The sequence below is a fragment of the Desarmillaria tabescens genome (genome assembly GCF_030435595.1).
Source record: "Desarmillaria tabescens strain CCBAS 213 chromosome Unknown EV420scaffold_208, whole genome shotgun sequence".
Taxonomy (NCBI): domain Eukaryota; kingdom Fungi; phylum Basidiomycota; class Agaricomycetes; order Agaricales; family Physalacriaceae; genus Desarmillaria; species Desarmillaria tabescens.
The window spans coordinates 32,203-53,230 of record NW_026848507.1 but is presented as its reverse complement, the minus strand read 5'-3'; the positions used below and the strand labels follow the sequence as shown (position 1 = coordinate 53,230).

General features: G+C 48.2%; 7 protein-coding genes across 7 annotated transcripts; 5 read left to right on the top strand and 2 right to left on the bottom strand.

Moving 5' to 3' along the window:
* Positions 1 to 341: 341 nt before the first annotated feature.
* On the bottom strand, positions 342 to 1,857 carry EV420DRAFT_1598798 (caspase domain-containing protein; the record flags this gene model as incomplete). Its single annotated transcript, XM_060474997.1, has 9 exons — positions 1,581 to 1,857; positions 1,438 to 1,530; positions 1,283 to 1,316; positions 1,093 to 1,228; positions 892 to 1,033; positions 696 to 837; positions 669 to 672; positions 604 to 633; positions 342 to 580 (listed from the first exon to the last, which is right to left on the bottom strand). Coding segments are annotated over exons 1-9 (990 nt in total), but the record flags the coding sequence as incomplete, so codon positions are not given.
* A 511-nt stretch (positions 1,858 to 2,368) lies between these two features.
* Positions 2,369 to 2,772, top strand: EV420DRAFT_1488944 (uncharacterized protein; the record flags this gene model as incomplete). The annotated part of the gene is made up of 2 exons (XM_060470674.1): positions 2,369 to 2,526; positions 2,625 to 2,772. 2 exons carry the CDS (start codon positions 2,369 to 2,371, stop codon positions 2,770 to 2,772), a joined length of 306 nt encoding a protein of 101 aa, XP_060321573.1.
* Positions 2,773 to 3,670: 898 nt separating this feature from the next.
* EV420DRAFT_490594 (caspase domain-containing protein) lies at positions 3,671 to 5,556 on the top strand. The gene is made up of 5 exons (XM_060482356.1): positions 3,671 to 3,869; positions 3,962 to 4,164; positions 4,212 to 4,306; positions 4,362 to 4,466; positions 4,524 to 5,556. The coding sequence occupies exons 2-5, from the start codon at positions 4,143 to 4,145 to the stop codon at positions 5,091 to 5,093; spliced, it is 792 nt and encodes a 263-aa protein (XP_060321572.1). The 5' UTR covers positions 3,671 to 3,869; positions 3,962 to 4,142; the 3' UTR covers positions 5,094 to 5,556.
* A 2,325-nt stretch (positions 5,557 to 7,881) lies between these two features.
* Positions 7,882 to 9,231, top strand: EV420DRAFT_1654379 (uncharacterized protein; the record flags this gene model as incomplete). Its single annotated transcript, XM_060478812.1, has 6 exons — positions 7,882 to 8,041; positions 8,101 to 8,310; positions 8,360 to 8,469; positions 8,523 to 8,645; positions 8,697 to 8,825; positions 8,872 to 9,231. The coding sequence occupies 6 exons, from the start codon at positions 7,882 to 7,884 to the stop codon at positions 9,229 to 9,231; spliced, it is 1,092 nt and encodes a 363-aa protein (XP_060321571.1).
* Positions 9,232 to 13,819: 4,588 nt separating this feature from the next.
* EV420DRAFT_1598757 (uncharacterized protein) lies at positions 13,820 to 14,085 on the top strand (the record flags this gene model as incomplete). Its single annotated transcript, XM_060474996.1, has 2 exons — positions 13,820 to 13,908; positions 13,961 to 14,085. Coding segments are annotated over 2 exons (214 nt in total), but the record flags the coding sequence as incomplete, so codon positions are not given.
* A 429-nt stretch (positions 14,086 to 14,514) lies between these two features.
* EV420DRAFT_1598753 (uncharacterized protein) lies at positions 14,515 to 16,131 on the bottom strand. Its single transcript, XM_060474995.1, has 5 exons — positions 15,867 to 16,131; positions 15,728 to 15,815; positions 15,258 to 15,349; positions 15,160 to 15,232; positions 14,515 to 15,105 (listed from the first exon to the last, which is right to left on the bottom strand). Exons 1-5 carry the CDS (start codon positions 16,020 to 16,022, stop codon positions 14,594 to 14,596), a joined length of 921 nt encoding a protein of 306 aa, XP_060321569.1. The 5' UTR covers positions 16,023 to 16,131; the 3' UTR covers positions 14,515 to 14,593.
* Positions 16,132 to 17,802: 1,671 nt separating this feature from the next.
* EV420DRAFT_1344468 (caspase domain-containing protein) lies at positions 17,803 to 20,206 on the top strand. Its single transcript, XM_060468956.1, has 4 exons — positions 17,803 to 18,155; positions 18,248 to 18,592; positions 18,648 to 18,752; positions 18,810 to 20,206. The coding sequence occupies exons 1-4, from the start codon at positions 18,093 to 18,095 to the stop codon at positions 19,728 to 19,730; spliced, it is 1,434 nt and encodes a 477-aa protein (XP_060321568.1). The 5' UTR covers positions 17,803 to 18,092; the 3' UTR covers positions 19,731 to 20,206.
* Positions 20,207 to 21,028: the final 822 nt, after the last annotated feature.

The window sequence follows — 21,028 nt, the reverse complement described above, 5'->3', positions numbered from 1 at the left end:
TTTCGACGTATACGCCCATGCTAACTGGTTCTCCGTGCTCGATCGTGCTTTGTTATCTATGTTCTTTCTATCTTTCATCACTTTTCATTCAATTGTGTACCCTGCGCGAAGAGTCTCTACTCCACGAGACGCACTCAACAGTGTGATTACAAACGGTATGAGCCTTCGCAGCCACAGCGCAGGTTCGCCATGTTCAGGGCTGTGGACCCGGCCGTTCCTTATTGGGACCTGGCGCCGGTAATGCCACCACACCATTCGGTCCTATTCGAAAATTCAAAGTGAAAGTACAGTTGGGTATTACATAGCACTTAGCAAAACAACGTCTCCATCACTACTGAAACGAGAAGTGCATCCATTTGTGTCCCAGCAACAACCGGTGTCTGCCTGTCAGAGACGGGAATGAATTCGAGTAGGCCGCGATAGGTCGTCTCCCTTGTCAAACAGCCGGATCTCAAAGCAGCGAGAAGATGCGTCGTGAAATAGCCACCAGTTTCCTTCCCCTGCCCCTTTACCTCTATTGCTATCTGGAATGCCTCACAGGCAGCCAGAGCTACATGGGAATCCATATCTGGGAACCATTCTTCGACAAGATAGATCGGTAACCAGGGAAGTGTTTCGACATCAATTCCGCATCTGCAGCAACAAGCATGTCTGCAGCGACACGTCACTGTCCTGAAGAGCCTGGAAGCGCGTACTCTTCCACCTGGGGGAGCTCTGGTGATGCTGCCTGCATGGCAACAATCCAGGATGAGGGTAATTCTACGTCCTTTGGCACGGGATATCTGGGTGAGGATGGTGTTGATCTGGCGATCGCTGATGTCGGCGATAGCATACCGTCTGCGTCACGGGAACCACGGTCAATAGGGCAGAGGGCCTCGATAGCCTCTACACACATCGATCCCTTCAGCACGATAAGCTGCGCCGTGGCCAGCGAAGTAGATGATTATATTTTCATCTTTCTGTATCTCGGGGTTGTCGATGAGACCAAACAGTGTCATGAGAATGTTGGCACGAGATGGATGGTAGGTTTTTGCTACAGAATTCTAGTGTGTGCGTGCCATCGATAAGGCACTCGATTCGGTCTTTTGGGACACCCCAAATCTTCATACAAGAACGTCCCCATTTTGATAGCGTCTGACACGCAGCCTAGTAATTTATTATGAGATGGATACCCGTCGATGCCAATTATAACAGCCCAGAATCGGGAGGCATCAACGTGAAGACTTTGCTAAAGGGCTTCTCGTCAAATTTTTAGAGTATTTTTCTAGAGGTACACGCTCACAATTGGGAGCAAAGGAGCATGCAATTTAGGAGGCCTCGGCATCTCTCAGCGTATTCTTTACGAGAATGATAGAGGTTGTGGAGCGCGTCGAAATCCGAACATGAGTTGGTGTCACCGCCTTTCGCCTTCTCTCTTGCCCGTTCTCTAACCTCCACAGATCGATGGGGTCGCTACTCATCCCATATTCGCTTGCCAGCTTCTTTTCAATTTTTTTCAAACGATTGATCTCTTCCCGCAATTCTTCGAGTCTTTGTCAAAATACTAACACAAATTGTAGAGTCGATGCTGGAGTATCCACAAATCGATGCTTACCGAGGCGCGAGCATAGCCATGTGTGAACGTCCGATCCTGACTAGAATTCTCTACCTTTGAGAGGTTATCATGGAGAGCTGTGTCCCTGTCATTATTATCGCGAGGTTTAGAAAGTATGTCACGAAATAGCCGGAGAAGGTTTGTCATAGTGGGCATTCGGATACTCTGAAAAAAATACGGTCAGGTTGACGGGAATGTCGGTAGATGTGCGGTGCTTTTTAGGGGCAATGCTCCGTTTTGTAACCCATTCATCTAACATGCGGAAGTCGGAACATGCTTCCGTACCCATTCTCATTGGCTACTACTTCGCGCTTTTCATTGGTTCTTCCTTTTTAAGTCTGATTTGAGAGCCCTTCAAGCGAGAAGTGGGCTGTAGGAATTCAGCGAAATCGGGTAACAGAGCACTTTGGTTCAAGCAGGAGGCGCGGCTAAATCTGGAATATAGATTGGGGAACCTTAAACACAGAACAGATTACTTCCTTATTGCTCAAGTAACATATTCCGGACTGCAGGCAGAATAGTTAGCCTGGGGCCTCATCATCATCATTTATTTAGATACAAAGATGTCAACTGTAGTGACGCATCGTGCCGTACCTACAGACATGTGGCTAGTATACCTACGTACTAGTAGTACACCTCAACACCGTGTGACATGACCCAACAACGAGCTTGACGTTTCGCAAAGAACATGTGAGAGAGTCCAAAATTAGGACACAACCGAAGGGTGCCGTTTCCTACAGTCGAATCATTTCGGCTGTCACTGTGACTATTTTCATGTCAATACACGCTGCAGGGACTGGCAGAGAGGGACAAGAATATCAGCCGGAAAGGGCCAGGAACGTCGAGTTCTCCAATACAGAACCGGTCGGTCATGGATACATCGGCGAGTACTATGTACAATTTATACCAAGCAAGGATGTTGACTGTCCTGTGTGAGCCATTCCAGACACGGGAACACATTATACGCGAATACCCTCCTTATGAAGCAACGGGGGATACTCCGAGAGGTGTAAAGATTCATATCTACCAGACATCCTTGGCACCAAGGAAGGGATAACAGCTCTGATCAAGCTCTGATCGAATTCATAGAGAACACGGGAGCATTCACCCTGTCAGGAGAATCTCGAGGCGAGAGGCGTGCCCCAGAACCGAAGGAAGAAGAGCGATGGGAAGAATAAGAAGACGACACAGAAGACGAGCATGGATAGGTGCTGCATACCCACCACACCACAGGAGCACAAGTGACAACCAGCACGACTCATACACAAGACACGCTCGCAAAACACCCGACGGCCTTGGTCAACCGCAGACAATTGAATTAGCCCGTCACGGAACGCAAAAACATATCCGTTACTCTACTCCACATCACACACTAAATCACCACGGAACATCAGAAGAAGGACCGGTGGGACCGGAGCAAGAGTGGAGGAAGCCTGATGTCCTGTACCTCCACCGTGTCCTAGTAGATACTTAGTTTACTTGTGGCGGTTAATAAAATGCTCATCAACTTGAACTCCCCCCTAAAAAAAAAAAGGCCAGGAACGTGACATGAAAAAATTTCTCAATTACTTACATGTAGGTGATGAATTGCTGAAAGACGGCATACCCGATATGGTGGCAGGTGTAGGGTAATGCCGAAAATCGCCTGGGAGCACGCCTAACTGGCGCGAAGCTGGGCGAGATCACTCAAACATCACTACTTTTATTCTACTTAACTCGTGCATCCCCTGAACAGTTACTCTTTACTTGTGTAATGATCAGTAATCATAAACACTTGTTGCTCATATATTACTCCACATCTCAAACCTAGTCAAACTTGTTTAAAGTCGTGAGTCCATTCCGTAAAGTTGTACTCGAAATAACAAATTCTGACCTTGCATTTTTCGGACATCATTATGCCCATACTATTACACCCATACATACGCCCATATGAATGCAACCTAGACCACGATGATCGGCAATTCGCTCTAGTTTCAAGTGTATCGCATCGGATCAAGCATCACTGCGAAGGACACGTTTTGGCCTTCCATGCGGCAATTGACTGGTGTTTCAAAACTATATAACATGAGAAATGGTAACGTTTTACGGCGCCTCTCACTTTCGACCTGATCTCCCTCTTTCACGAACCAAAATCAAGTTAATACTCACGTTAGAGCTGCACATTTCCACGGATAACTTATAAGCTCGGTGTTGGGGAACAAGCCCTGAAAATATGGGTTTTAACGCTACACATTTGTCAAACCCCCCATCTTCCCTGAGGGCCGCGTCCACCTCGGTTAGTATTATTGCCTGTCTTTGCTCCTCTCGTTGTAAATTTCCTGACCATGGAAATATTGTGGAAATACCGTTCTGATGTCGATATTTTAGGTTCACAATGGAGACATGAAACAAGATACGCCTGAAACATTCGACCAGCCCAGAGAGATGAAGGCAAGGGAGACGGTGCTGGGCAGGACTGGAGGCCGACTTGTTCACTCCTTGACGTCTTGCTACCGCCACATGTTCGGAAGCGGATATCGGAACACGGGACCTCCCCAAAACCTCGAGGATGAAGGTGGGCGTGGTCTATGGTGGGTATTCAGGCTGCTTCACTCACACTGTTGTGCACCCGCTTCAGAAGGATCAGCCGTGATTCATCCGGACATGCCCCGAGCTGCTTTCCCACCGCGATTCATGGCATCTGCTCCTTCAACTGACGTTAGTTCAACTTCTGTATGTTTCCCGCTTGTCTGGATGATGTTGGATTCTCATCTTCATTCTCGACAAGGTCGATGCTTCCGGCCATTCGTCCCATACAGCACGTCCCTTCACTGTGACCTCTACCTTGAACAGGCCTGAGGATATCTACTCCCTCCTCCAAACCCAGAAGCCTGTAATTGTCTAAATTTATTATAATACAGAGCCTTGATACTAATCTGAAGCATGTCAGAGCCAGCGTCACCTCGTTGATGCCTCGCGATTCTGGGCTGTTCTCATTGGCATCGACGCGTATCCAAATTCTTCATTAAAAGGCTGCGTATCGGATGCCATTTTAATGGAAATGTTCCTGCACGAACATCTGGGTGTACCGAAGGGTCGTATAGAGAGCCTGCTTAGTTCGGATGACCCCAATTTAACAGGCAAAACCCTTCCCCCTTCCCGCGACAACATTATTCGAAAGCTCCACAGCCTCATCGACAACGCCAATATAAACGAAGGTGAAAACATCATCATCTACTTCGCCGGACATGGCGCGAGCTACCAATGCGCACATCGTCGTGATTCGCCCTCTTGCAAGGGCGAACTCTGTGGCATTGAAGCTATTTGCCCTGTTGACCGCAACGACGCCGCCGACAGTGGCCCTACGATTCCCGACATCAGCGACCGAGAGTTCAACAGCATCCTCACTCAGATATCCCAGGCGAAGGGTCCTAACATTACCGTCATTCTTGATTGCTGCTACTCGGCTGGCGCGCAACAAGGGATGCGGAGGAAGGAGTGCGCGCGGCCCCTGAATTAAAACGCAGTTTACTTGAGAAAGCACTGAAGGCCGCGGATGAGAGCATGAGACGTTTTCCTAGCTATGTATCGGTTTCGGATGGCAACTGGTTCTTTGACATGAAATCTCATGTCGTCGTTGCTGCCTGTGCCGAGTATGAGAAGGCGAAGGAGACTTCCGGGCCCGATGGAGAAGGCTACAATGGGTGCTTTACACGAGCACTCATTCGTACTCTCATATCCAACTGGACGAATGAATTGACATACAATGATCTCATCGAGCATATTACGAAGGATTTAGAAGGACAGGGCAATTACCAAGGCCCGGTGGTTGCTGGAGAACGAAGGAAAGAGCGTGTTTGGTTTTCTAAGTGACGAGGCTGTACGCAATACATCTACTTAGGTCCACATTATTTACTTGTATGACGGAGGCTTCTTTACAGACGAAGTCCGTACATTGGCCTCAGGATCTGTATCTAATTATTGTGTACGGCATGAGCATCAGGTTGCCAGGAACCCGACTACAAGTTCGCAATACAATTACAACCTAGAAGCTTAACGTGCTTGAGCGCGAATGGCTAAAAAGAAATGGAGTTATTACCGGGGCTTGAACAATCGTGTGCCAGTCGGGGGGGAAGCGACGCAGGAGCAGTAAAATAAGCGATGCAAAGATGCCCCACCACTCAAACACGACATCGCCCACTCCGCAAGTTCCACCGCATTCCTCTCAGACGGGCACCCCAGGGTTGTTTGGGACCCCGTCTTCAACTGAGGGACGTAGCGGGAACCACCGCGAGGACCCGTACGTCAATCATCCGGATTACAACCTATACATGGTCGGCGGGTTCTAGACCGGCATCAGTCAACATGACTGCGGCTAAGATTTTATACTCGCATGTGCGCGACTTCGTTCCAGTGACAAGAACTATCCTGGGGCCGTTAGAACAAGGTCCGAACGTGAGTCAGAAAGCAGTTGAAAGAACATAAGAGCATTTACCTCGGATGAGTCAGTTACTATGATTTCTCCTCTCAAATTGACGTCTCCCGAAGCCTACGTAGCATGGGAGTTCTTGAACTTCAGGCGTGTAAAGTCGGCTCGTATGCTCGCTCTTGAAGTATAGATAATCACCGTGGAAATAATATCAACAGGTAGGTGCTGGACGAAGGGAAATGGGGAGTGACATGTTCCGCATCGCACGCCGAGCTTGAGAGCACACGCATCCTTCGACTGTGGTTTTAAGGTGAGATAAACGCTGAGCACGGTACTAGGAAACTAATGAACGCGACAACCATGAAGAAGATGAAATATTCTCACAGAGAGATCGCCTGCATCGCTCATCTTTTTCTCATCGTCCGATATGGCATCAAATGCATAAGCAAGCTTTTTCCTGTCTCCAGCCAGTCCTCCTCATTCAAGGTATCGTGCTTCATACAGTGCACGATTAAAATGTGCCAGAAAGACGTCGGTCGCTATTTCCATTGGCACGCCGCATCCTATCATTGGCCTTACATACCCGTCATGAGATGCTGCCGGCAGGAACACGATGGTGTGAAATGAGAGTGCGCTGGTGATACGTCCGGTGAGAGGGAGAATCGAGAGGGATATTGTTTCGTCATCGTCAATAGTAGTACACCGGGCTCCGTCACATCGGATTTCTGGAATGGATGTATATTATAAGCTGCAAAGTCAATGAACACGACACAACGAAAAACGGAACGACAAGCACGCACGAGGAATCTGAGCTTTTCTTCCCCCTTGAGTATACACATCGTTCCCATACAGCAATCTCTCTTACACCTTCAATGCTAGCCCTGATTTCTGCTCGGCCGTCTCGTCATGAAGGTATCGATCAGGAAACGATAACGAGGGACGAAGACGCGGCCGAACGAGGCGGCAGTCTGTAGGCAACCGGCCTGAATCCGTTTATTGTTAATTGTATCCCTCCTTCGAGACCCGGGGAAGGCTGGTAGCGAAAATGGGAAAAATAGTGCTAGCCCATGAAGTTGAAGTGCCTAGCTATTGTCGGTCGAGGATAGGCCGAGGTACCAAAAAACCAGGTGCGAACGTATTGTTATCTGTGAAGTCGACACGACGTGTGAGCGACGAAATTGGTTTCTCAGCGACAGACGGTGCAGGGGAAAGTCGTGCATGATAGAGTGAGGAAAGAAATTCAAACATTGAGAAGACTCAGTGGAACGTAGTCACGTGGCATGATTGGTTCGAGCTATGGATCCACATGGGTCCCTTCTTCCATTTTGACAATCACCGGCAAACAAATAGAGCTTCTTCCGGGGCCCTCGTTTTCTTCTTTGCTCCTCTGTCTGCTTGCAATGATACTCTTATGGATATCCCCGAACGGAGGACGTCGCTTTTGAATCGGCTACCGCTGTTGAGGTCCGATAATCCTGGCCTACTTCTCCAACAATGAGACCAGCAGGCAACGAATTCTGTTACAAAGGCGAGAATGACAGATTTACATTTACCAAAATTATTGCAAGGCCTAGGTGTATTAAGACTGTCTTCATTTCACTTTTTCACTAAAAGTTAGCCAGATATCTACGACGAGTAGCACAAGGCACAGCATATCGACAGCATGCTCCAGAATGAATGTGGGCTTTGAATACTTCAACTCACCGCGCTATAGCCTAAGTAATCGCCTGTCATGGCTTGATAAATTCATAACAGTGTGCATCGTCGACCCGCCGGCGAGCATGACCTTGGGAGTCATTATCAGCAAATTCAGGTATGTTTTTCTCGTGTCTAAAGATTTGTCTTCGCTAAACATTTCTGTATCTTGTTTTTGTTGACGATGGGACCCGACTCACGCGCCGTCACGCGACTGAAAAACTTTTTCCGTCTGCACCCCTATACCAATGACGACCACCTCCCATATCTGTCTGCCAAGTCTTTGCAATACGACAACGATACGTTTATTTTCTCAAACACAGTACCTAGTGTACTAGTCGTAGGTAGGTCCATCAATTCATTTTCTCCCGACAATTTTCAAAAACTCAACGCCCCTATTCAGCATTCAATCAACGACTCATACCCCTCACCAGCGCCCTCGTACATCGATGGATGTCACTCCTGGATCCGTTCACTGCGCCTTTTTGCCTTTTCCCCGTCACTGTACACAGGATAGGTATCATGGCATACGGTGTACGCCGCAGTGGTCCCCCTATCCCTGAGCAATCGACGGACCCGCTACCTCCAGGCGATTACGGCTGGTATCTATCCGGTAAGTCTTGCCTCTCTATCTCACAGTGTTTCTGACATGGTCTCCCTAGACAGATGGGAACACCGATGTCTTCCCGAAGCTGCTTCAAGCATCAGGCCTAAGTCTTTCCTGACTATGAAACAGACCGCTTCTGGTGGCCATTGCGATCCAGAAAAGATGGTAAAATTCGTCGCGTCTGCATGTCTTCGGCTGGCTGACGGCTCTTCACACAGTTTGATGTCATACCGGAAGTGGCGCACGCGGTCATGGAGAGAGATCGACAGCGGTGCTTTATCACTGGCTCTGAGGCGAACACAGAGCTAGTATGGATTTTTACACCATATTATACTCGCATAGTAAGGCTCCTGTCGGAGAATATGCGTACTAGTTCTTACCTATCTTTGCAGACCCATCACAGCGACCCTCTTGCTGTATTCGCTACACCAGCAGAATTCGAAACAGCACCAAATGCGGCCTTCCTGCATAAGGATCTCGTTCCGTTCTTCTTGGACAACGCATTTAGCGTCGATGTTGACGTGCGTGATTTTTTCCTTGATACTCTCATCGCTCATCCAGTTCTAGGATAACCACCGTGTCGTATTATTTCGCAATATTGGTCCCGCTCAATCGCTGTTACCATCCCACCTCACAATAACAAACGGACCAGACGACTATTACCTCAGGGAACATTTCCGGCTATCACTCAGAGTGAACCTTCTAGACTGTGACATTCGCAAACAGTACCCGAACGGGGCCATTTTTGAGATGATGGGTGAGCTTGGCGTGGATTACGACGATCCCGAGATGGAAGCTATCGTACCTCTGAGCGATCCACGGTGGCACACTGTGCTAGGTCAGGCTATCTTGGAGGACATCATAGAGACGGGTGCCGCTGCAAAGTACAGGCCTTGCGATGATGAAGATGTGGAAGAGACGGATTGAATTGTAACGAGCTCTGACATACAATACAGTTTGGGAATTCATATGCTAAACTCGCGTTGATTAACCGTTCTTCTCTCAATTTATCGCCTCCCTCCGATTTATTTGATCAGGCACAACCTCCGAAGATGTTACATCCGGACCAAGTTACAGCATCACGGCGCCAATCCGAACTTGACATCAAATTACCATGATGTCCATTTCCGTCGACGTCGCTGACGTCGTAGGCGAAATACGTGAAATAGTCAGCTCAATCAGGGAGCGCGGTGGGGCGCAGAAAGAGAAGCGGAAGACAGCATAATTATTGGTTTACAGGGCGCTCTCGCTTCATCCAGCGCTCGAGAGCACGAATCCGCCTATGGGGATGCTCGCTGACGTCGGCTAGTAAGTATCACGAACTATGAAACTATCCTTCGTGGTGACTGAGTCCTTTGCTTTCGTTTCTTGCTATTTGCCTCGTTCAGTTCGCTTCCTGCTCTGTACTAAAAAGATGCAGCTATATCAAAGATCGTGCTACTCTGCATTGATGAAGTGTTCGTTCCTGTGCTGTTATGCAATGTGGAAATATGATGATCTTCCAAGATATAGCGAAGAGGCACGATTAAAGGAAGTACTTGCATGCGTCGTCAGACAATTTTAGGTAGCCATATCGTAAACTTTAGCCAAGGGTTCTGAATCCCCGTAGCTCGTTTGGGCGCTGACGGTCAAATTTTTTTCTCAGCTGCTTAGTACAAGTGAATATATATGCACATAAACCTCAAGAGCCGTAAACACTTTTGAGAAAATCGACTACTAACAGTCTGGAGCTAAGTTCTAAGCCTTGACACTTGTCATAGGCGGCCGTATGAACAACTGGACGAATGAGTCGACGCATATTGACCTTATTCGGTCTCTGCCTAGCGCCGTTGTTAGAAGATATCAAGAAAGATGTGCGCCTTCGTATCAGTGATCTAAACTAAACTTCAGGGTGTGTTCGAGTCTGTAAAAATATATTTTGTCTGACCGTCATACGGTTTCTCCACATTATATATTTTCTTATTTGCTCGTGCTGGTGTTTTCCTTGCAATTTTCCAGATCAACATCTAGCCTGAGACCGTCGACGGTCTGTATGTCAATAGGGTTACGCCAGCTGACCGGTCAGTAGACGAATCATGACGAACCCAGTAACCCGACCTTCTGTATCCCTAATGAGTAATAGCAAGTCCTGTTGCTGCCTGCACGGACGGCAAACCGCTCAAAGAATTTTAAGAAATAAACATTCGCGACATGTCACATTTCACGTGTATGAAACTGTCACGCGCCGTAGATGCTGACGCTGTACCGGCGGATCTTTGGACGATACATGAGCCCGCCACTATCAACAGATGGAAGGCGTATTACCCATTACCGACAGCAGTCCGTCTTACAGTCTGTCTTTCACGTAATTCCTTTCCAGACACCCGACAGGAGCTTCCTTTTCATGTCGATTTTCTGGGCTCCGAATGCTAGCGACTGAATTAGACTCGCTAAAGTGTGGACTGGGAATTAAGATATCACTTGGACATTGCCATATGGTAGCTATTGGGAGCAAAGGGCGGATCATCGCAATAGCCATGGGTAGTAGAAAATCCTTTGTTTCACGTCGGTAGCCTGTCCAAAATAGCTTTAAGGGCTCCCGAAGACAGTAAAGTGATCGTACGTATTACTTACAGATCACTCTCATCGAAGCCTGAAAGGATGTCGAAGAAAAGAACCAGATTTCAGTGGAATTACTGGAACAACATCAGACCATGAATCAGGAGGTGCGTTCGAAAGGTTACCTCACGTGAAGGAGTCTAAGGCCACTCCTCTCACGGCAATCTCTCTCCTGTCGAATCTACGCCTCCAGATGGTCGCGATCCTGCGCGGTATTGTTACCTCTCATGCCCCAAGACGTTCATATATTTGCCCCTAGATCCTAGATAGTTGCCGTGGGAAGGAAAACGGAGAATATTGGCGAGTAGGGGGCAGATGGAGGAAGCAGGAACTGATATCCTGGAATTCAAGCACCATGCAAACTGGTCTCGGAAAGTTACCCGTCAACTTGTAGTGACTTTCGTGAGGTGACCGATGTGCATGATGCTAGGGAACGAATGAACACGGCGAACATAAATGGGACAAACTTTTACTTACAGCGAGGTTCATACTGCGTTATTGCCTTCTTTCTTATCGTCTACGATGGTACACAAACATGTATACGGCAACCCTTTCCTGTCTCCAGGCCGCGCTTCTCCTCATCCAAAGCATGAAGCTTCATACAGTGCACGCTTAGATTATAGCAACGAAAAGATGTCTCGTCATCTTGAGAAGTGTCGTCCTATGATGGCACAAGATATCTGCCATGGCACGATACAAGCAGAGCCATGATAGTGTGAAGTCGGAGTCGGCCAGCACTGGGGTCTGGGTGAAAACGAGTGCTGCGGGATGATCGCTTGCTAACCAACCCTACGGAATATCCCGGTCCTGCACTAAGCTATATGGCATCTGATACCGCAGAGAACGAAATGATGGCCGGAGCCAAAAAAAATCGTCAATGGCTGATGGCGGTTGAATATTGGACGAGGTCACAAAAAGTGACTTGAGTTGGGAGTTGGGTTTCGAAGGTTACTCGCTATCCAGTTGTGATTCTTTCTAACGAGATAAATGTCGGGCGTGGGCGCGGGAGCTAGGAACTAATGAACACGATGAAAAGGAAGGATAAAATTATACTCACAACGAGCTTCATGCCATCGGGTGCATCGCGCATCTCTTCGTCATCTAATATTTTAAGGGTCAGGCATATAGCCACCTTCAACCCTTGTTCTTCCCATCTAGGATCTGCTTTCTTGCAGAGTGTTACAAGAAACACGCCTGGCCCTCCAGTAGTGACATCCTTCCAGTACGTCGTGCTCGCTGGTGTATGCTGATATCACTATACAGGCTCTCATAGTCACCGCAGGATGGATACAGATATAAATGGGATCTTGCGGCTACGAAACGAGCGACCGTCGAGCATTTGAGTGAGACCGAGCGTCGAGAGGGTTAATGAACTATCGTCGGGTGCCCCGACGCTATGGATAATTTTGGTCTTGCATCGAACGACATGGAAATAGGGTTTCCTGGGGTGCGGCGGCATTTCTGGGGAATTGAGCCAGATACCGGAACTGTAAAATTAATGAGGACGAGGTCGAGAGACCGAGTGGAAAGGACGCACGAGTCATATGGTTTCTTCGTTGCATCCAGAAATCTCTCTTCCATCCCTTCAATACCAAACAGATTCTTTTCATCGTCCAAAGTGATTGCTGTAAAATTCATGTTGATAAGGCAAAGGATGACTGAGCGATATACAGACACTGACTGAGTAAGCAACGAAGGGGCGGCCAGCGAGTTTCTCTCCGACGATATGCGGTCTGCTAGAACCGTGAAGGGTCGACAGCCAAAAGGCGAAAAATGGCGCTAGCTTCTGAAATTGAAGTGCCGCTGGCTATTATCGAGGATAGGCCAGGGTACCAAAAAAGGGCCAGGTATGTATCGTTACCCAGCCAGTAAAGACGATGTATGAGCAACGAGAATGATTCTCGTCCACAGACAGAACTGGAACGAGTCGTGATGGTGAAAGAAGAAAAGCGAAGAGGCAGCGTGGCCACGTGGCTTTGTTGATCTATTTGTGGATCCAAATGGGTCCCTCCTTCCGCTTTGTCAGTCATCAGCAAATGCGCAGGGCTACTTCCTGGAGCTTTCGCTCCTCTTCTCTTTCATTTATCTATCCTGCGACAATGGTCTCTTCCTTGTTGATGTCCTCAGAATATTGGACGTTCGCCTTTTGAGCGTCAGTGGCTGCGCAACCGATAATCCACTGGCCTCCTTCATGTTGCTCATCTATAATAATACCTGCGCCCAATAGGATCCCTAGTAATACTTTGGAAGAGTTTAACGTGATAGCCAATGCGGTCACAAGGCTTACTAGGTGTGTATATATCAGTTCATCTTTGTTTTGTTTCACTTTAACCTACGGTTACCTGACTGGCCAGATATTCTCGACATGCGGCAACAACCGCAAGATATCGACCACTAGTGCCAGCAAAAATGTCAAATTATGGCTACTCCTTCCGGCCTCCCTATGATCTGCCTTGGGCCCACAACAGCTGTTCGCCACCATCGCCCGAGGATGTAACTGCATCACGACCTTGGAAGCCTGGGACCACTGGTTGTTGATGTAATCATGCACGTTCATCTATCTATGTCTTTCGCTAATAACTGGATTAAGAAGGATATTCAATATTATTCATGTCTCAGTCGCTAACCTCGCATTCGATTATTCGGTAACACCTGTGACCAACGACCATTCGACCAAGCATCAACTTGGTCCACCTCGACCACTCATCTGCGCTGGCCCTCTTCTCCTTCCAACCAGAATTCGGAAGTTATGTTTGACGGCCTCGATTGTTATGTCCACTGGTGTTGTCCTTTGCGAAGGACCTTACCTGTGCAGTGGTACTCGGTTGTTACGTCCACAGGTGGTGTCCTTTGCGAAGGATCTCACCTGTGCAGTGGTACTTGGTTGTTATGTCTGCTGGTGGTCTCCTTTGCGAAGGATCTCACCAGTCTAGTGGTACTCGGTGTTTCGTTCGCAGGCAGTCTCTTTTTCGAAGGAGCTTGCCTGCTTCGTTGTTCTTGGTTCCCGTTTCATCACTTTATGGGCTAAGGCTCGAGCATCGCTGCAGGCACGCTATAGCGGACCTCGTTTGTTATGCTCACCTGATGCTTGCATTCCGTTCCTACAGTCTGTAGTTCTTCATTTCTTGGTGGATGATTTGTATGCTCCCATTGCACTCGATATCTTCTCATTGCTGCTGACTTGTAACTTTCCATACACCCCATGGTCCATGCACCACGTCTCACTTTCCCGTTACGTATTTCACATTTGTTCACATGTTCTTTCACCGTCATTACTGACGCACATGTCTGATGAGCCATTTCATAACGCTCCTCCTTTTGGACAGCAGTGATTCTTAAAGGCATACACTGCACCGAATTTTCGACGTATACGCCAATGCTAACTGGTTCTCCGTGCTCGATCGTGCTTTGTTATCTATGTTCTGTCTCATCTTCATCACTTTTCATTCAATTGTGTACCCTGCGAAGAGTCTCTACTCCACGAGACGCACTCAACAGTGTGATTACAACGGTATGAGCCTTCGCAGCCACAGCGCATGGTTCGCCATGTCAGGGCTGTGGACCCGGCCGTTCCTTATTGGGACCTGGCGCCGGTAATGCCACCACCACCATTCGGTCCTATTCGAAAAATTCAAAGTGAAATAGTACAGTTGGGTATTACATAGCACTTAGCAAAACAACGTCTCCATCACTACTGAAACCAGAGAAGTGCATCCATTTGTGTCCCAGCAACAACCGGTGTCTGCCTGTCAGAGACGGGAATGAATTCGAGTAGGCCGCGATAGGTCGTCTCCCTTGTCAAACAGCCGGATCTCAAAGCAGCGAGAAGATGCGTCGTGAAATAGCCACCAGTTTCCTTCCCCTGCCCCTTTACCTCTATTGCTATCTGGAATGCCTCACAGGCAGCCAGAGCTACATGGGAATCCATATCTGGGAACCATTCCTTCGACAAGATAGATCGGTAACCAGGGAAGTGTTTCGACATCAATTCCGCATCTGCAGCAACAAGCATGTCTTGCAGCGACACGTCACTGTCCTGAAGAGGCCTGGAAGCGCGTACTCTTCCACCTGGGGGAGCTCTGGTGACGCTGCCTGCATGGCAACAATCCAGGATGAGGGTAATTCTACGTCCTTTGGCATGGGATATCTGGGTGAGGATGGTGTTGATCTGGCGATCGCTGATGTCGGCGATCAGCATACCGTCTGCGTCACGGGAACCACGGTCAATAGGACAGAGGGCCTCGATAGCCTATACACCATTGATCCCTTCAGCACGATAAGCTGCGCCGTGGCCAGCGAAGTAGATGATTATATTTTCATCTTTCTGTATCTCGGGGTTGTCGATGAGACCAAACAGTGTCATGAGAATGTTTGGCACGAGATGGATGGTAGGTTTTGCTACAGAATTCTAGTGTGTGCGTGCCATCGATAAGGCACTCGATTCGGTCTTTTTGGGACACCCAAATCTTCATACAAGAACGTCCCCATTTTGATAGCGTCTGACACGCAGCCTAGTAATTTATTATGAGATGGATACCCGTCGATGCCAATTATAACAGCCCAGAATCGGGAGGCATCAACGTGAAGACTTTGCTAAAGGGCTTCTCGTCAAATTTTTAGAGTATTTTTCTAGAGGTACACGCTCACAATTGGGAGCAAAGGAGCATGCAATTTAGGAGGCCTCGGCATCCTCTCAGCGTATTCTTTACGAGAATGATAGAGGTTGTGGAGCGCGTCGAAATCCGAACATGAGTTGGTGTCACCGCCTTTCGCCTTCTCTTCTTGCCCGTTCTCTAACCTCCACAGGATCGATTGGGGTCGCTACTCATCCCATATTCGCTTGCCAGCTCCTTTTCAATTTTTTTCAAACGATTGATCTCTTCCCGCAATTCTTCGAGTCTTTTGTCAAAATACTAACACAAATTGTAGAGTCGATGCTGGAGTATCCACAAATCGATGCTTACCGAGGCGCGAGCATAGCCATGTGTGAACGTCCGATCCTGACTAGAATTCTCTACCTTTGAGAGGTTATCATGGAGAGCTGTGTCCCTGTCATTATTATCGCGAGGTTTAGAAAGTATGTCACGAAATAGCCGGAGAAGGTTTGTCATAGTGGGCATTCGGATACTCTGAAAAAAATACGGTCAGGTTGACGGGAATGTCGGTAGATGTGCGGTGCTTTTTGAGGGAGCAATGCTCCGTTTTGTAACCCATTCATCTAACATGCGGAAGTCGGAACATGCTTCCGTACCCATTCTCATTGGCTACTACTTCGCGCTTTTCATTGGTTCTTCCTTTTTAAGTCTGATTTGAGAGCCCTTCAAGCGAGAAGTGTGGGCTGTAGGAATTCAGCGAAATCGGGTACAGCACTTGGTTCAAGCAGGAGGCGCGGCTAAAATCTGGAATATAGATTGGGGAACCTTAAACACAGAACAGATTACTTCCTTATTGCTCAAGTACATATTCCGGACTGCAGGGCAGAATAGTTAGCCTGGGGCCTCATCATCATCATTTATTTAGATACAAAGATGTCAACTGTAGTGACGCATCGTGCCGTACCTACAGACATGTGGCTAGTATACCTACGTACTAGTAGTACACCTCAACAACCGTGTGACATGACCCAACAACGAGCTTGACGTTTCGCAAAGAACATGTGAGAGAGTCCAAAAATTAGGACACAACCGAAGGGTGCCGTTCCTACAGTCGAATCATTTCGGCTGTCACTGTGACTATTTTTCATGTCAATACACCGCTGCAGGGACTGGCAGAGAGGGACAAGAAATCAGCCGGAAAGGGGTCAGGAACGTCGAGTCCTCCAATACAGAACCGGTCGGTCATGGATACATCGGCGAGTACTATGTACAGTTTTATACCCAAGCAAGGATGTTGACTGTCCTTGTGCGAGCCATTCCAGACACGGGAACACATTATACGCGAATACCCTCCTTATGAAGAGCAATGGGGGATACTCCGAGAGGTGGTAAAGATTCATATCTACCAGACATCCTTGGCACCAAGGAAGGGATAACAGCTCTGATCAAGCTCTGATCGAATTCATAGAGAACACGGGAGCATTCACCCTGTCAGGAGAATCTCGAGGCGAGAGGCGTGCCCCAGAACCGAAGGAAGAAGAGCGATGGGGAAGAATAAGAAGACGACACAGAAGACGAGCATGGATAGGTGCTGCATACCCACCACACCACAGGAGCACAAGTGACAACCAGCACGACTCATACACAAGACACGCTCGCAAAACACCCGACGGCCTTGGTCAACCGCAGAAGCAATTGAATTAGCCCGTCACGGAACGCAAAAACATATCCGTTACTCTACTCCACATCACACACTAAATCACCACGGAACATCAGAAGAAGGACCGGTGGGACCGGAGCAAGAGTGGAGGAAGCCTGATGTCCTGTACCTCCACCGTGTCCTAGTAGATACTTAGTTTACTTGTGGCGGTTAATAAAATGCTCATCAACTTGAACTCCCCCCTAAAAAAAAAAAGGCCAGGAACGTGACATGAAAAAATTCTCAATTACTTACATGTAGGTGATGAATTGCTGAAAGACGGCATACCCGATATGGTGGCAGGTGTAGGGTAATGCCGAAAATCGCCTGGGAGCACGCCTAACTGGCGCGAAGCTGGGCGAGATCACTCAAACATCACTACTTTTATTCTACTTAACTCGTGCATCCCCTGAACAGTTACTCTTTACTTGTGTAATGATCAGTAATCATAAACTCATCTTGTGCTCATATTTACTCCACATCTCAAACCTAGTCAAACTTGTTTAAAGTCGTGAGTCCATTCCGTAAAGTTGTACTCGAAATAACAAATTCTGACCTTGCTATTTTTCGGACATCATTATGCCCATACTATTACACCCATACATACGCCCATATGAATGCAACCTAGACCACGATGATCGGCAATTCGCTCTAGTTTCAAGTGTATCGCATCGGATCAAGCATCACTGCGAAGGACACGTTTTGGCCTTCCATGCGGCAATTGACTGGTGTTTCAAAACTATATAACATGAGAAATGGTAACGTTTTACGGCGCCTCTCACTTTCGACCTGATCTCCCTCTTTCACGAACCAAAATCAAGTTAATACTCACGTTAGAGCTGCACATTTCCACGGATAACTTATAAGCTCGGTGTTGGGGAACAAGCCCTGAAAATATGGGTTTTAACGCTACACATTTGTCAAACCCCCCATCTTCCCTGAGGGCCGCGTCCACCTCGGTTAGTATTATTGCCTGTCTTTGCTCCTCTCGTTGTAAATTTCCTGACCATGGAAATATTGTGGAAATACCGTTCTGATGTCGATATTTTAGGTTCACAATGGAGACATGAAACAAGATACGCCTGAAACATTCGACCAGCCCAGAGAGATGAAGGCAAGGGAGACGGTGCTGGGCAGGACTGGAGGCCGACTTGTTCACTCCTTGACGTCTTGCTACCGCCACATGTTCGGAAGCGGATATCGGAACACGGGACCTCCCCAAAACCTCGAGGATGAAGGTGGGCGTGGTCTATGGTGGGTATTCAGGCTGCTTCACTCACACTGTTGTGCACCCGCTTCAGAAGGATCAGCCGTGATTCATCCGGACATGCCCCGAGCTGCTTTCCCACCGCGATTCATGGCATCTGCTCCTTCAACTGACGTTAGTTCAACTTCTGTATGTTTCCCGCTTGTCTGGATGATGTTGGATTCTCATCTTCATTCTCGACAAGGTCGATGCTTCCGGCCATTCGTCCCATACAGCACGTCCCTTCACTGTGACCTCTACCTTGAACAGGCCTGAGGATATCTACTCCCTCCTCCAAACCCAGAAGCCTGTAATTGTCTAAATTTATTATAATACAGAGCCTTGATACTAATCTGAAGCATGTCAGAGCCAGCGTCACCTCGTTGATGCCTCGCGATTCTGGGCTGTTCTCATTGGCATCGACGCGTATCCAAATTCTTCATTAAAAGGCTGCGTATCGGATGCCATTTTAATGGAAATGTTCCTGCACGAACATCTGGGTGTACCGAAGGGTCGTATAGAGAGCCTGCTTAGTTCGGATGACCCCAATTTAACAGGCAAAACCCTTCCCCCTTCCCGCGACAACATTATTCGAAAGCTCCACAGCCTCATCGACAACGCCAATATAAACGAAGGTGAAAACATCATCATCTACTTCGCCGGACATGGCGCGAGCTACCAATGCGCACATCGTCGTGATTCGCCCTCTTGCAAGGGCGAACTCTGTGGCATTGAAGCTATTTGCCCTGTTGACCGCAACGACGCCGCCGACAGTGGCCCTACGATTCCCGACATCAGCGACCGAGAGTTCAACAGCATCCTCACTCAGATATCCCAGGCGAAGGGTCCTAACATTACCGTCATTCTTGATTGCTGCTACTCGGCTGGCGCAACAAGGGATGCGGAGGAAGGAGTGCGCGCGGCCCCTGAATTAAAACGCAGTTTACTTGAGAAAGCACTGAAGGCCGCGGATGAGAGCATGAGACGTTTTCCTAGCTATGTATCGGTTTCGGATGGCAACTGGTTCTTTGACATGAAATCTCATGTCGTCGTTGCTGCCTGTGCCGAGTATGAGAAGGCGAAGGAGACTTCCGGGCCCGATGGAGAAGGCTACAATGGGTGCTTTACACGAGCACTCATTCGTACTCTCATATCCAACTGGACGAATGAATTGACATACAATGATCTCATCGAGCATATTACGAAGGATTTAGAAGGACAGGGCAATTACCAAGGCCCGGTGGTTGCTGGAGAACGAAGGAAAGAGCGTGTTTGGTTTTCTAAGTGACGAGGCTGTACGCAATACATCTACTTAGGTCCACATTATTTACTTGTATGACGGAGGCTTCTTTACAGACGAAGTCCGTACATTGGCCTCAGGATCTGTATCTAATTATTTGGAGTGTACGGCATGAGCATCAGGTTGCCAGGAACCCGACTACAAGTTCGCAATACAATTACAACCTAGAAGCTTAACGTGCTTGAGCGCGAATGGCTAAAAAGAAATGGAGTTATTACCGGGGCTTGAACAATCGTGTGCCAGTCGGGGGGGGAAGCGACGCAGGAGCAGTAAAATAAGCGATGCAAAGATGCCCCACCACTCAAACACGACATCGCCCACTCCGCAAGTTCCACCGCATTCCTCTCAGACGGGCACCCCAGGGTTGTTTGGGACCCGTCTTCAACTGAGGGACGTAGCGGGAACCACCGCGAGGACCCGTACGTCAATCATCCGGATTACAACCTATACATGGTCGGCGGGTTCTAGACCGGCATCAGTCAACATGACTGCGGCTAAGATTTTATACTCGCATGTGCGCGACTTCGGTTCCAGTGACAAGAACTATCCTGGGGCCGTTAGAACAAGGTCCGAACGTGAGTCAGAAAGCAGTTGAAAGAACATAAGAGCATTTACCTCGGATGAAGTCAGTTACTATGATTTCTCCTCTCAAATTGACGTCTCCCGAAGCCTACGTAGCATTGGGAGTTCTTGAACTTCAAGGCGTGTAAAGTCGGCTCGTATGCTCGCTCTTGAAGTATAGATAATCACCGTGGAAATAATATCAACAGGTAGGTGCTGGACGAAGGGAAATGGGGAGTGACATGTTCCGCATCGCACGCCGAGCTTGAGAGCACACGCATCCTTCGACTGTGGTTTTAAGGTGAGATAAACGCTGAGCACGGTACTAGGAAACTAATGAACGCGACAACCATGAAGAAGATGAAATATTCTCACAGAGAGATCGCCTGCATCGCTCATCTTTTTCTCATCGTCCGATATGGCATCAAAAATGCATATAGCAAGCTTTTCCTGTCTCCAGCCTCCTCCTCATTCAAGGTATCGTGCTTCATACAGTGCACGATTAAAATGTGCCAGAAAGACGGTCGGTCGCTATTTCCATTGGCACGCCGCATCCTATCATTGGCCTTACATACCCGTCATGAGATGCTGCCGGCAGGAACACGATGGTGTGAAATGAGAGTGCGCTGGTGATTACGTCCGGTGAGAGGGAGAATCGAGAGGGATATTGTTTCGTCATCGTCAATAGTAGTACACCGGGCTCCGTCACATCGGATTTCTGGAAT